Source organism: Papaver somniferum, chromosome 1 (genome assembly GCF_003573695.1).
Source record: "Papaver somniferum cultivar HN1 chromosome 1, ASM357369v1, whole genome shotgun sequence".
NCBI lineage: Eukaryota > Viridiplantae > Streptophyta > Magnoliopsida > Ranunculales > Papaveraceae > Papaver > Papaver somniferum.
In genome coordinates this window covers 61,479,883-61,494,676 of record NC_039358.1, presented here as the reverse complement: position 1 = coordinate 61,494,676, position 14,794 = coordinate 61,479,883, and the positions used below count along the sequence as shown (strand labels likewise).

Below are 14,794 nucleotides of genomic sequence, written 5' to 3'. Positions count from 1 at the left end.
ATTTCACAATTCATTCCGCAATCAAACAAATAAGAATTTGCGAGCCTGATTGAATACAAGAGAAATAACTTGAACGGTACCAAAGACCAATGTTCAAGGATCAATCAATTTCAATCAACAACCAAAGGTTGGATTTACCAATTGACCAATGTTCAAGGATCAATCAATTTCAATCAACAACCAAAGGTTGGATTTACCAAATGATCGATTCAACGCACAACCTGTGATATTTCAATTATATAACAAAATATAATGCGGAAAAGAAATAACACAGACACTAGAATTTTTGTTAACGAGGAAACCGCAAATACAGAAAAATCCCGGGACCTAGTCCATATTTGAACACCGCACTGTATTAAGCCGCTACGGACACTAGCCTACTACAAAGCTAACTTCGGTCTGGAATGTAGTTGATCCCTAATCAATCTCACACAGATCAAGGTACAGTCGTGTTCCTTACGCCTCTTGAACCACGCCGGATTCTGCACACTTGATTCCCTTAGTTGATCTCACCCACAACTAAGAGTTGCTACGACCCAAAGTCGAAGACTTGATAAACAAATCTGTATCACACAGAAAAGTCTATTTAATAGATAAATCAGTCTCCCACAGATATACCTACGAGTTTTTGTTCCGTCTTTTGATAAATGAAGGTGAACAGGAACTAATTGATAACCCAGACTTATATTCTCGAAGAACAACCTATTATTATCAATCACCTCACAATAATCTTAATCGATCAACGAAACAAGATATTGTGGAATCACAAACTATGAGACGAAGGTGTTTGTGACTACTTTTCAATCTTGCCTACCGGAGATATAAATCTCAAGCCAATCTTACGATTATACTCAATCATGATAGAAAACAGCAAGATCAGATCATGCAACTACAGAGAAAATAGTTGGGTCTGGCTTCACAATCCCAATGAAGTCTTTAAGTCGTTAACCTACAGGGTTCCATGAAAAACCTAAGGTTAAAGGAGAATCGACTATAAATTATACAACTAGTATCACACAGGAGCTGTGGGGATTAGGTTTCCTAGTTTCTAGAGTTCTCCTTTATATAGATTTCAAATCAGTGTTTGCAATCTAAGTTACCTTGGTAACAAAGCATTCAATATTCACCGTTAGATGAAAACCTGATTAGATTCAAGCTAATATCTTTCAACCGTTAGATCGAACTTAGCTTGTTATACACAAATGAAATGTACCTTTATTTAGGTTTGAGTAACCGTACCTAAACGTGTACACTTAGTCGGTTCAACAATAGTTAACCAATGGTTAGCCATATGAGCACTTTCACAACCTTATTCATCTTTATCATAACTAGTTCAAATGACTCAAATGAAACTAGTTAGAGAGTTGTTCAATTGATTAGATCACATAGAAGTATACAAGACACAATCGAAGCAAAATCGATTTTGATTCACTCGAATCAATTCATGAACATTATATCCACGGTTTGCAAAGATTGCATTTCTTATTATATAAATGTTTTAGTTCATGAACAAACCGTTTTTAGAAATTAACCTGCTTAAGTATGCAAATGGGTACGCATACTTAAGTAGCCGGATTGAGTTTTTTTTTAACTTCCAAACTGCAGCAGAAATTCACGGACGTGAAACTTCCGCCAGTATGCGTACGGGTACGCATACTTACCCGGATTTCCAACAACCTTCAGTACGCGTACGGGTACGCATACTTTAGGTTCCCGGTTTTGGACTTTTATACAAATGTGAGAACACGCTATGTTCATATCCAAACATGGTTACTTGTTCTAAACTCTTATTTCAATCATTGAAACTTTCTTAGAGGATGTTAAAATAGTTGTTATTCACAAACTATTGGCATCAAAGCGATTTTCAAGTTATTGAAATAATCAATATGACTTTCGTCACGAGTAAAGATGAACTTGGCTAAAGCGAAATCTTAACAACACATATTTCGAGAAATATATAAGCAAGATAAACTCTTCTCGAAATAGCAAATGTGTATAATTGAAGTCTATATAGCAATACGACTTTTGTCTCAAATAGGAGATAGAGTAGATAGATTTTTGAGTGATAGATAAGTTCAAGTTTTCACATACCTTTTTGTTGATGAAGTTCCACAAGTTCCCTTGAGTAGTTCTTCATCTTATTTCGATGAACGTCGTGGAGTCTAAAGCTCAACTACACTTACTATCCTAATCCGAGACTTAGCTATAAGTAGACTAGAAATCAAGACTTATAGTTCTGGCAACTAAACTTGACAAACAAGCTTGAGATAACAACGCTTGCGAGTTCGACCGAGCAATGCTCTAACAAAGATGCTCTTTCAACTGGGAAAATCAATTCCTGACACTTTGTGTCCTAGTTGATTCTAGAGTCGTCCTCTATAGACCTAGATTTCCTGTGAGAAAAATAATTAGGTCTACGACTAAAAGACTTCGCTTCGGGGATTCGGGAAGCCTGATAGTTCGTGAATCCTAATCTAGCTTTTCTGTTATCGGGGTTTCCGTAATCCCTTTCAGGAAAGATATATAGTAATTGTAAAGTTCTCTTCGTCTCAGACTTTAAGATTCCTCAAGATAGGTATCTGAAAAACTGATCTTAGTTGATCTTTTGAAGATTGTTTTTGAGAGATGGTTAAGAATCTAGGTTGCTCTTTAGGAGTCGTAAATTCCGGAATTGTGAGGTTCGCTAGCTTTGTCTATTGCAAACAGGTTTCCTCACCTTGATCTTTGATCTAAACTGAAATCAAATAGGCTTATCTGTTAGAGGCAGAATGGTATCAAAAGTCTTTACTTAGGTTGAAGCAACTCTTAGGTTGTAAAGGACGTCAGCTAAGGGATTCAATTGCGTATAGCCTTGCGAGGTTCAAGAGACGTACGTAGCGCGACTATGACTGAATCGCCTGGGGGTTGGATTCAGTCTCAACTACATTCCAGTCTGAAGTCTGATAGTAGGCTAGTGTCTATAGTAGCTTAATACAGTGTGGTTCAATCTAGACGAAGTTCCGGGATTTTTCTGCAATTGCGGTTTCGTTGTTAACAAAACTTCTGGTGTCTTGTGCTTTTTCTTTTAATGATCAAATTATTGTTGGCTATTTTCTCAAATGATTTCCAGAAATTTCTACAGACGCGTTGATATCGTTTGAAAGCGTCTGTTGGAGATGAATAGACATCTCCAATATACATGAAATCCTCTTTAAATAGCGAAGGCTTTCTTCCATTTCAACACATCAAAATTCTCTGATTTTTTTTCTCTCTAAGCATCATCAGAATCCATAAACTGTGTGTTCTTGGTTGGGTCAAAGGAGTACAATTCTTGAATCCATCAAGTTGTTAGGGCTTCATTGTATCCTGAAAAGAATATTTCATTGATCAATTGTACCCGCCAATTTGTTTTGGGAAAGGTCAAAACAATTGCTGAAAAGAATCGCAAGGCCTTGAAGTCATTAATAACAACATTCTTTTATGTTCTTTGCTTTCCTCCTCTGGTACCCAAATTTCCAACAATTGTAAACATTGATCCAACTACTAAAAAATCGATATGAAAAATGTGATTCATACTGCAACATCCATTGAACTTTATAATGGGGTAAGGAAATTCAGCTGTTCATTATTCCATTACATTGTAACATTCTGAAAATAGCTGTCTGGACAAAATTGAACATAATTAAGAAATCCAACAAAACAAAATATTTATTTTAATATACAAAAAAATTCAACAAAATCCCAAAATTAATTTTAATTTGTACAAAATTTTAAAGATCTTCGTTCAGGACATTTCTCTTCTTAACATCTTTTCGATCTGCCTGGGTTTGTTTAGCTAATCAAACACCAATAGCAAGTTCAGCACAATGGTTAAAGCATGAAACTCGACGACAAGGAAATTCGAGGGATGGAACCATTGATGCTGCGTGGGTTTGTATAGCTAATCAAACACCTATAACAAGCTGAGCACAATGGTTAGAACTCTTCGACAAGGAAATCGAGGAACCATTGATGCTGCTGAAGCTCCCCCTGGGTATTTCTTCCTTTTCTTTGCCTGATCAGGTGCTTGTTGTTTCTTCAAATCTTCAATACTTTGCACGTCTGATAAACATGTAAATGCTTGAGATTTCCCCGAATAATACCTTGATAATCCTCTTCTGCTGAAAAATAATAATCAAAACACAAATATAAATCAATTGTTCAAACAACAATGAACAATTCCAAACAATGTCATTTAATAAAAACAGAACTTACTTTTGAGGGAGATTGGTTCTTAATTCATTCATGTTGAATGAAGTCATCATCTCATCAAATCCTTTGGTTGGACTTTTCATTACAACAGCAGCCATGATGGATTAATGGATATTAAAGAATATTGATAGGAATTGGAATTGGTTAGAGCTGGTTGAGAAAATGAAAGTGGATAAAGAATGAGTATAAATAAGAAACAGTTGAGAATATAACGGTCGAATTTAAAGACGGATAATATTGAGAGGATAAGAACATATAGCTAGAGAGTTTCTCACACGTCATAAGAAGAAGATTAAATTAGAGTTTTTATAAGATAGCAATGAAGAAGAAACAAAGGAGAGCATGTGATGGGTTAGAATTTTTGGTCAGAAATTGTAGATACCAAATCATGCATCGTACACGTGGACGGTGATTAGAAGTCGCAGCTGGATATAAGCATACGACGGCGCACACCGAATCAGTTCTAAGTTAGCTTAGAATCTAAGCGAATGTCATTTTTGTAAATAACTAACATCCCTTTTCCTTATAAACAGGGGAAGATAAGGAAGAGAGGGAGAGGATTTTTGGAGGGTGGAAGAAAGAGGGAGGAGTAAGAAACCCAATACCTCTGAAGAGAGGAATAATAGCTGGGTAGTAATACTACCTTCGTTCTATCTTCTATCTTCGTTTTACCTTCGGAACCTTCGTTTTACCTTCGCTTTACCTTCGGAACCCTCGTTATACCTTCGCTTTACCTTCAGAACCTTCGTTATACCTTCGTTTTACCTTCGCTTTACCTTCGGAACCTTCGTTTTACCTTTGGAACCTTCGTTATACCTTCGTTATTGAAACTTTCACTGAACTTCATCATCATTAATGGGGTTCATCACCCTTGTAACAGATAAAAATCATAATAAAACTCTTTTACCCTCCCGTGGATGTAGACACTCCGATGTCGAACCACGTAAATTATTGTTGTGTGAAACTATTGTTATTTATTTGTTTAAATTCATCTTCTACTTGCTGTTTTATGGTTTAAAACAAGATCCAATGATCTTGTTCGTTTGGTTGTTGCTACTAGAAAAATGGTAGTAACAATTTGGCGCTAGAAACAGGGAATGGGTAAAGAATTTATTCTACCTATTCCATATCTATTAGATTTTTATTCTCTGGAATTAGTTTTTCACTTTCTTGTTTCCTTCAATGGAGATTTGTTCTGATTTGGTGTTCCACATAGAAAGTTTAGTTGAGTATCATTCAACTAAAAAATACCACCTGACAACACCCATGTGTCAACTTCTAAGCTTTTCCACTATCTGATCTCTCTTTGCTTTTACTCTTAAGATTTCTAGTTATTAAATTTTGCTACTATAAAGTGGTATTGTCGTACCATCTCTTCTTTTGATTTAACTTTTAGTAACACAACATTCTAGCTACCTAAAAGCTTTGTTTTCGCCGTTTGAGCCATGATCTGTGATTGTCAACTATTTGTGATAATGATTCAAGGAATCATTATTTGGGAATTGATTTTTTACGTCTGTGTCCTTTTGAATAATGAAAATATTTGTGACATGTTTATAAAAATGTTTCCATAAATCATTCTTTTTTATTCCTTCTGGTTATCCTTCGTTTAGATCTAAAAATTAAAGGGTAAATATCGATTTTTTTTTTTTAAAAAAAAAAAATTCATTTCAACTTAGTAGTGTTTAAATTCAAATAATTTTCAAAAAGAAAAAGTGATTTTCAAATCACAGATTACTAGAAAGTTTGGTTAAAAACTCTTTATTATTTCCTTTTTCAAAACTTGTCAGGAGATGTCAGATTATTGGTCAAACTACCTTATCTTATCTACTTTATGACTTTATCTTTTTTATGTCTTTACCTGCTCTACTTTATGTCTTTGTCCTGTCCTTTTTCAAAAGGACCAGCATCACAGGAGGAAAGTTAAGAAAATTAAGTTTGGATTCAAGGTCGGATGTTAAGGGCATAAAGCCAAACTATGATAAAGATCTGGTGCTAATGAGCCGGCTGACACGAAATACTCAAAGCTTAATTCCGAAGATAGCTTCGGACCAATCCAAAGTCGTAATGCAACTGCTATATAACGGCAGCATACCTTGGCTCAAGGACAATGGGGGTGCAAAGGGAGATGACGATGGTGGTGCAAAGTGCGACGAAGCTTAATCCGACGATGAGAAAAAAAAAAAAAACGTAAGATAATCCCTCCACTGCAGTGCAGCACTTAAATTTAAATTAGCAGGACCAACATCACAATGAAGGATCTATGAAGATAGAGCTATAATCCAAAATCCGGTGATAAAGCTTCGATCCGAAATATGATGCTCAAGTAGGACGATCAACAAATGCTTAGGAAGCCGATAAAAGCTCCTTTCCGACGAACGAAGTGATGCCGATGATCCAAGTGAACCCGAAGTCCAATAACTTGTATAAGTTGAATACACAGGCTACCTGAAATACAAAGTCACCAAAATATGCAGTTGACATGCAAATAAAACGAAGTATACAAGCTGATATCGTGATACATTTACTTTAATGGATTCAGTCAGTCCAAGTTTCCGTGTTCATTCTCTATGCAGGTTTGTGACTCACAACAGATACCCGTCATTGTGGAAAGATATAGCTAAGCCACCATGAAGCCAAGACATCGTCACTGCTGCTGCAAATTTGGAGCTGTAAAAGCCGACGTGCAGAAATGTTGTAATATGAACCAAGTATGACTCGACGTACGAGCAACTTGCAATTATCCGAAGCCTGCGGTGCCGATGATATAGATGCTTCGTACATGCTAACCGCCGATGATGCTTCTACAAATAAGACGAGACTGCAAAGCTAGATGAAGAAGCCAAGGCCAACCAGGATGACAAAAAATGCAAGAAGACCGATGATATAAATCCTCATGCAGACAAATCAAAGTCAGTCGATGAGACAAGGTTATGCGCAGATGAACCAAAGTTGGAGGCCAACGATGACGATGGTGCAGAGTCTTGCGAAAACGAAGCCCAGTTTTGGTCCGAAGATGTAGTCCTAGTCTGACAACGCAGGCTTGGTCTGAATATGCAATCCCGATCATCCACTTGATACAAAGTCAAACGACGAAGGTGGTACAAGGTCTTGCAGCGATGGTCCAAAGTCGGTTGTGGATGACGAAGACATTCAAAGCTTGGTCCGTGCACATATAAGTCCCTCTACGTAACCCAAGCCTAGCACAGCTAAAGTCCGACGACGATGTTGGCGCAAACTATAATGATGAAACAAAGACTGATCTATGCCGAAGATGTGAGTCTTGCAGTGATGTCTCAATTCCAATGACGAAGAGACAAAGCCTCGCCACGATGATCCAAGGCCGAAAATGAAGAGCCAAAATATGAAGATGATGGACCAAAGCTGGATGACGTCACTACTGACAAAGGTGTGAGCAAACCGACGATGCTGATGACGATGATGCAAATACCGAAGACAAAGAGGCAAGGGCTGGTTCCGATGAAGCAAAGTCATGGGACGATCAAGCCAAGCAAAAAGACCCTTTGTTTCAATTCTGATTTTATGTAGGTACATAATCTCTGAGGAGGAGTATCATTACATCCAAAAGGTAGTACAATGAAGACGTACAAGTCACCTGACATACAAGCTGCTCACATCAACCAACATCCCGCTGGCGATCCAAGTGCAGGGTCCTGACACAAAGAGGATTAGTTTCCAACCAAAGGCCACCCGATGGTGCAAGCAAGTTCAAAGACAGAAGTATCTATAGAACAAATATGATGACGTTGATAACCCCGATGACGCAGCTTCGGTCCCTTACTCGGACAATAGCTACGATCCCCTAATCCGATGATGTAGCTTCCAAGCAAGATAGATCGCCAAGCTAAAAGAACGGTGGAGTACGACTAAAAGAAGTTGCAGTTCAAGTAATCTTCGAAAGTTACTGTCATGCCATGCTGTTCAAACCCTATATTGGAATGCACAAGATATCCTAGAATCTAAAGTTCAGTTTGTGGAGTCATTCGAAGTCTTCATATGGCGATTACAAAGCGCATGCAGCTTAGCTCAGCTCCGATTTCCCAGCTAGCTTCTGTCCGACCCAATGTTGCAGTACAGCCGCTATGCAAATTCTGGGAACGATGATACAAAATCCGAAGAAGAAATCCAATGATGGTGGTGTGAAATTTTGTTACTAACGATCAAAACCGGTGCAACACCAAACGAAGATCCATGGTCCGACGACAATGATCTGTGGAAACGAAGAGCTAGAGTCTTGTTATAATATCCAAAGTTCATCGACGCAAAGCTGAAGATCACCAAGCTATGATAGTGAAGAACCACTCAAGAGAAGTCACAATTCCAACTCAAAATCAACTTATTTTTTCTCCATTCTTAGGCAAGTAGATGATACGGCTGGATTTAGTACCTTCCAGAGCAACAAGACACCAAGCTAAATGTTGCAATTCAAGATAAAAACGACCTGAAGCCGCTGCCTAGTGTTATTGCTGAGATGTAAGAATAATCAAATGCGGACACAGTCTTCACAAAGGATGAAAAGAAGCAATGTTGTGTATATACAGTAAAGCTACGGAGGAAGTCAGTTCATGAAGATGAACTGATGACCAGGAAAGAACCACGCCCACAAAAACAACCCGAAGCACAGTCCGCCTCGTGTAGTTCGAATCCGATAATGACGATGATGGCTCAAATCCAATGGCTCCAATCCTCCATTCCGATAATGCAAGGTTGTTGTAGAGCCAGCTGCTCAATAATGACACAATCTTCACAAAGTTCAGAAGGACGTGCAGATTACAAAAAGTTCTGAATAACCAGACACATCTCTTCCGGCGGCCATAGATACTCACCTAGACGAAGGGAGCATCTGTCTGCGTGTAAAGCAACACCAACAGCACCCTAAAGGACGAAGCTTCAAAACACGAAGCTAAGGAACATGAAGCTTCAAAATGCGTCATCATAATTAACGAAGCTTCAAAACACGAAGCTTCAAAATACGAAGCTAAGGACGAAGCTAAGGACGAAGCTTCAAAACACGAAGCTAAGGACGAAGCTTCAAAACACGAAGCTTCAAAACGCGTCATCATAATTAACGAAGCTTCAAAACACGAAGCTAAGGACGAAGCTTCAAAATACGAAGCTGATGACAAAACCTTCAAAATTACGAAGCTAATGACGAAAGCTTTGTATCAGTACGATGGACTTGCCTTACATTAAGCATCAATGCTTAGTATGATATGAGAGCTGATGCTTCATTCTTTATAAGAATGATTCTTATACTTCCATTCATACGCAAATATACTTCCTCAGACTGTCGTAGTTTACATGATTTGAGAATTTTGTGGGAGAACCTTAGCAAGATAAAGCTCCAGCCTTCAGCTCGTAGCACAGATTTTGACGAAACGCCAAAGCTTAGTTTGTGGTAGCAACTCAATCCATCAGAACAACTCTTCATGAAGGCGTACCAAGGACCTAAGAAGTACTAAAAAGTACTTCTCCAAGGACCGATATCCCTTATTTATTCTTACGGGAAAGTGTCCCCCCTACTTCCAGTTACCTCTTATACAGATGGACTTGCTCGGACCATAGTTCAGACTAAAGGTCAAGGAACGATGCTACACAGACTCCAAGTATCCTTTGATACTTTGCTCAGCTTGCCAAGACGTTGCCACCCTGAACAAGCTGAGAAGAACATGCTGCCACGATATACAAGCTAATGCTAACTTCATCCAAAGAGTTACACAAATCATCTTTAGTAACGCGGGTGGCGAGTACACCTGTGAACCCGCAGCTACCCAACGTACAAAGTACTTTCGATCCGAAGATGATGACGAAAGTAACAACGACCATGGTCCAACGTACCAAGACGATGGCTCAGAAGACGATGACTTCTGAAAGTCGGTGACTTTTGAAAGTTCCCTAGCTCGACTGAAGAGCTTATGCAAACGCCTAAGCTCTACAGTTCAAAAAGGACTGCACCTGCTCTTCAGAAAAATGTGTGATCAACCCCGGGAGACCTCACATGCCCAAAGCTCATATGTATGAGAAGATGAAGTAACCACGGATGCAGTGTAAACTCCCAAGTTCTTTTCGGTTTTTATCTGTGTAGGTACTTGATTTATAAGATGTAGACTCATCACACCCAAGCCGAAGCAAGGATGAAAAGGCACAACAAGGACGAGAAAAGTTCATCAACGCCATCAACAGTGTGTGAGTTTGTTCAATTTGCAGCAGTTAGCAAAGTAGCTAGCATCTGCTCAACTAGGGGACGCAGCTGAAGGCGCACCACCACTGACCATTACAAGGCTCAATTCCGGAATAATTAAAGGATGCAATTCAATCCCAACAATGCCAAATTTGTATATAGAAATACATATCCACACACCCCAGCGGCGCGGAGACAACTATTGTCCCAATCACAAGGGGTACACATATAGCATAAGCCTTGCAACCATTGACAACAGCGGGGCGATTACTTTTGCTTTCACAAGCTTCGGCAACCAGCTTCCAAAACCAAAACGGGGCATACATCACACCCAACAAAAGAGTTTGCAAATATTCAGACTCCTTGCATCTTGTTTATATTAGCATACATTGTTATATGCATTTGATACATTTCAATTCTGAATAATGCATACATTCCCATAAATTGGATACGTTTTTGGATACTAATGCATATAATGGAGAACCGGGGCAAGCACCACCGGTCTCATATCTTCATACTGGGTAAAGCGTTCACACGCAATCTCTCCGGACTCCCCCATAATCGTCTATGAGTGTACGACCAGGGGGAAGGCTTCCATAAGAAAGAGATGCCCAACATGACATGCCTTTGGCAGCTCAGCGGAACGGGTGTTTGCAAAACATTCAGTTTTACACCACGTCTCCGGGAGATTTTCAACCCCCACCGTTCGGTAATCTCCTGGCCCGAGATTGGCCAACGGGGTGACAGGTTCAAACACTCATCTTACCTCAGCGACAATGGATTTACGATTCCCCACAATGCAGGGGCAAGATCAAACCATACAAATACTTAATAAATTTGTTACTGCTCATAAGATGAATTTATCTTATTTATTATAATACAAAAAACTGATACGAAATGTCGTCCACTTACATTTTTGGGCCAGATAAATTTGAGTAATCCTAAATAATACGGTGTTGTGAAGTAAAAGTTGTCGACGCTACGATGTATAGGTTGTTGCTGCTCAACCGGCCTTACAAAGAATTTTCAACTTGAATCATGCAACGGACAAGCACCAAGCCGGGTATTGAAAATGTCAATTCCAAATACCAACAAAGAACAAGCCACGAAGAGTGCTTGTACCAGTACGATAAGAATGCAGAACCTTTCGACAAGGAGTGGCCGAAGGAAACAACAACCGAAGCATGAACGATTATGGTGAGAGGAATTTTTCTTAAGGATCGCTTATCATCGACCCTCAAGAAAAGGGGCAAATTGTAGATACCAAATCATGCATCGTACACGTGGACGGTGATTAGAAGTCGCAGCTGGATATAAGCATACAACGGCGCACACCGAATCAGTTCTAAGTTAGCTTAGAATCTAAGCGGATGTCATTTTTGTAAATAACTAACATCCCTTTTCCTTATAAATAGGGGAAGATAAGGAAGAGAGGGAAAGGATTTTTGGAGGGTGGAAGAAAGAGGGAGGAGTAAGAAACCCAATACCTCTGAAGAGAGGAATAATAGCTGGGTAGTATTACTACCTTCGTTCTATCTCCTATCTTCGTTTTACCTTCGGAACCTTCGCTTTACCTTCGGAACCCTCGTTATACCTTCGTTTTACCTTCGCTTTACCTTCGGAACCTTCGTTTTACCTTCGGAACCTTCGTTTTACCTTTGGAACCTTCGTTATACCTTCGTTACATCTTCGTTATACCTTCGTTATTGAAACTTTCACTGAACTTCATCATCATTAATGGGGTTCATCACCCTTATAACAGATAAAAATCATAATAAAACTCTTTTACCCTCCCGTGGATGTAGACACTCCGATGTCGAACCACGTAAATTATTGTTGTGTGAAACTATTGTTATTTATTTGTTTAAATTCATCTTCTACTTGCTGTTTTATGGTTTAAAACAAGATCCAATGATCTTGTTCGTTTGGTTGTTGCTACCAGAAAAATGGTAGTAACAGAAATAACTCGGTTTTGGTGGATTGGATGGATAGGAACATTTCCATGCACTTTGTTCGTTCTACCTAAAAAAACCTTGCCACCTTTTTTTTAAAATTTCCTTCCAAGTTCCATTTTATCTTTGTTTTTTTAGAGCTCTTTTCTTCGCCATATGATGACATTATGTGTTTCCATTGAAAATGTAGAATATTCTTGTATTGCATTGTTTATTGATGAATAGAAAAACACGTCGTCGTTTACGCGTCTCACATGCAGACGGCAGATTCCATTGGAACTTATCCAATGGGCATATGCTAAAGGGATATAAGTTACATGAATACTTGCTTGGTCTTTCTCTCAAACTCTTTCTCAACATATTAGCATAGTGTCCCTGGATGGAATAGCAACTCAAAGTTGCTTAAACTTGTAACCAGTTGCTTAACTTCAAAAAAATATTTATCTAATGACACGATTATGTATTTCCTGCGTCCCTAGGAAATTGATACTGACAGTAACCAGTTTAAACTTTTTTTTTTTGATCGGTCGTAACCAGTTTAAACTTGTAAAACAGAAAGAGAGACAATCATTTTAGAAATGTATGCAACACACAAATTTCAAATTTTATAGAAGAGAATTATTGCTTACAAGCATAACCCAAATACTAAAGAACTGTAATGCCAACAAGAAAGGAAAATGCAAATCACACTTATATCGTACTATATGTATCGAAACAGGGGGCACAGCCAACAGTAGCATACTAGAAACCTCTCATACTAGTAATCATCACTTAAAAGTGATTAACCCTCCTGCAAACCCTTCTAATTTCTCCTCTCGAACCTGTCAATGGAGAAATATTTCCCATCTTAACCATGGATTTAGCAAAATGATCGAAGAAGAGTCCCATATCTTCAGCGTATTGCTCCACTAGTTTCTTTGAAGCTTCATTCTTTGTCCACATAACTTGGTCAGAATTCAATAACCCCTTTGAAGCTACAATGTTCTTGTAGTAATTGTTATCGAATTTTCTTGGAGTTATGATATCCATGATGAATAAGTTTTGATCACCACCGGATCTTGGGCATCGAGTTCTCAGTTCAGCAGCATAAGATTGATCGAGTGTCGTATCAATTCGGCCGTTACCATTTTGACCATATAGTCTTTGTCTGAAACTGGTGCATCTAGCATCCCCAATTGTGTGACTTCCTGTAAGATTAATATACTCTGCTTGATTAGGACAGGTAAAGAAAGACATGTATTTTCTTGTAAAGTAAAAGGTAAAATTGATCAGTTTGTTTTTATTTTTACCAGAGAGTGCAACCATGTCAACAAGGTCGAGTCCAACAACTTTGAACTTAGTCAAGATGGTTTGGAATGTGTTGTTTGGTGCAGGAATGTTGTTGTTAGAACCACTTAAACTTGCATCCCTTGAATCTCTTCTTCCCAATGGAACTTCCCAGTTTGGACCACCAGCCTGTTGATTTACGCAATAAAAATCGTTTAAACATATTGATTAACTAGTAAAGGGTTTCATTTTGAGCAGAGTTCGGCTAGGATTTATATATGTACCAAGACAGTAGAATCTCTAGCAGCAAGAGCTAAGATATCAGCGCAAGAGACAGTTTTTGGGCACTCATGCTCTAAAGCCTTTTTTATATCGTCGATGACTTCAAATCCTCGTGCAGATTTCCTGTTAGGGTTTGACCGCTTCTCACTGGTTATAGAACCACTGCTATCCAGCAACAGTGATGCATCACAACCCTGCAATAATGTGATAAATGAGAGCTTCATTAGTATACATGCATATACGCATAAGAAAATATGATATGTAACTATGTAAGTAAAACCAACTTCTAATTTACATGCATGCTTATTGACAAAATGACAAACCTTAACGAAACAATCATGGAAATGGAGCCTCAACAGCGAAGCAGCCATTCGAGCTTCTTTTGCAACAGCTCGTTCAACAACAGACTTAACGATTTCTTGAGCTCTTGGACACGAATGGTCATAAAATTGCGGGTACAAGTTACCTTCATTGTCGTCTATCTTGTGAGATAAACAAATTGGAGCGAAAGCAATGAGTGAAAGAACCGTGACACACCACATTGATGAGATACCCATTTTTCGAAACTAAGTGATAATCAAAGTTTATATGAAGGATTATAGACAGATAGATGTAGAGAGGAAGTTAAGGTATTTGTTTGTGATGAATGATAAGAGACGGGTTCGAGTATTTATAGAAAAAGAAAAAACAGAAGCAGATGAAGAGTAAGGGGGATCGTAGAGTAGGTAATTTTTCAACTTTTAGTTAGAGAAAAATTAGTTTAAATTCCCTTATAAGTCAATTGCTTATAAATTATGCAACCAACTTCTCTAAGATATCTAATCTTAATTATCAGAATGTTGGTTTTTGATAATCTTAATTC

At 38.4% G+C, this 14,794-nt stretch overlaps 2 protein-coding genes across 2 annotated transcripts; both read right to left on the bottom strand.

Annotated features, from left to right (window-relative positions):
• Positions 1-3,651: 3,651 nt before the first annotated feature.
• Positions 3,652-4,419, bottom strand: LOC113329643. Its single transcript, XM_026576497.1, has 2 exons — positions 4,234-4,419; positions 3,652-4,139 (listed from the first exon to the last, which is right to left on the bottom strand). The coding sequence occupies exons 1-2, from the start codon at positions 4,326-4,328 to the stop codon at positions 3,932-3,934; spliced, it is 303 nt and encodes a 100-aa protein (XP_026432282.1). The 5' UTR covers positions 4,329-4,419; the 3' UTR covers positions 3,652-3,931.
• Positions 4,420-12,954: 8,535 nt separating this feature from the next.
• On the bottom strand, positions 12,955-14,561 carry LOC113329634 (peroxidase 72-like). The gene is made up of 4 exons (XM_026576491.1): positions 14,256-14,561; positions 13,935-14,126; positions 13,674-13,839; positions 12,955-13,571 (listed from the first exon to the last, which is right to left on the bottom strand). Exons 1-4 carry the CDS (start codon positions 14,487-14,489, stop codon positions 13,156-13,158), a joined length of 1,008 nt encoding a protein of 335 aa, XP_026432276.1. The 5' UTR covers positions 14,490-14,561; the 3' UTR covers positions 12,955-13,155.
• Positions 14,562-14,794: the final 233 nt, after the last annotated feature.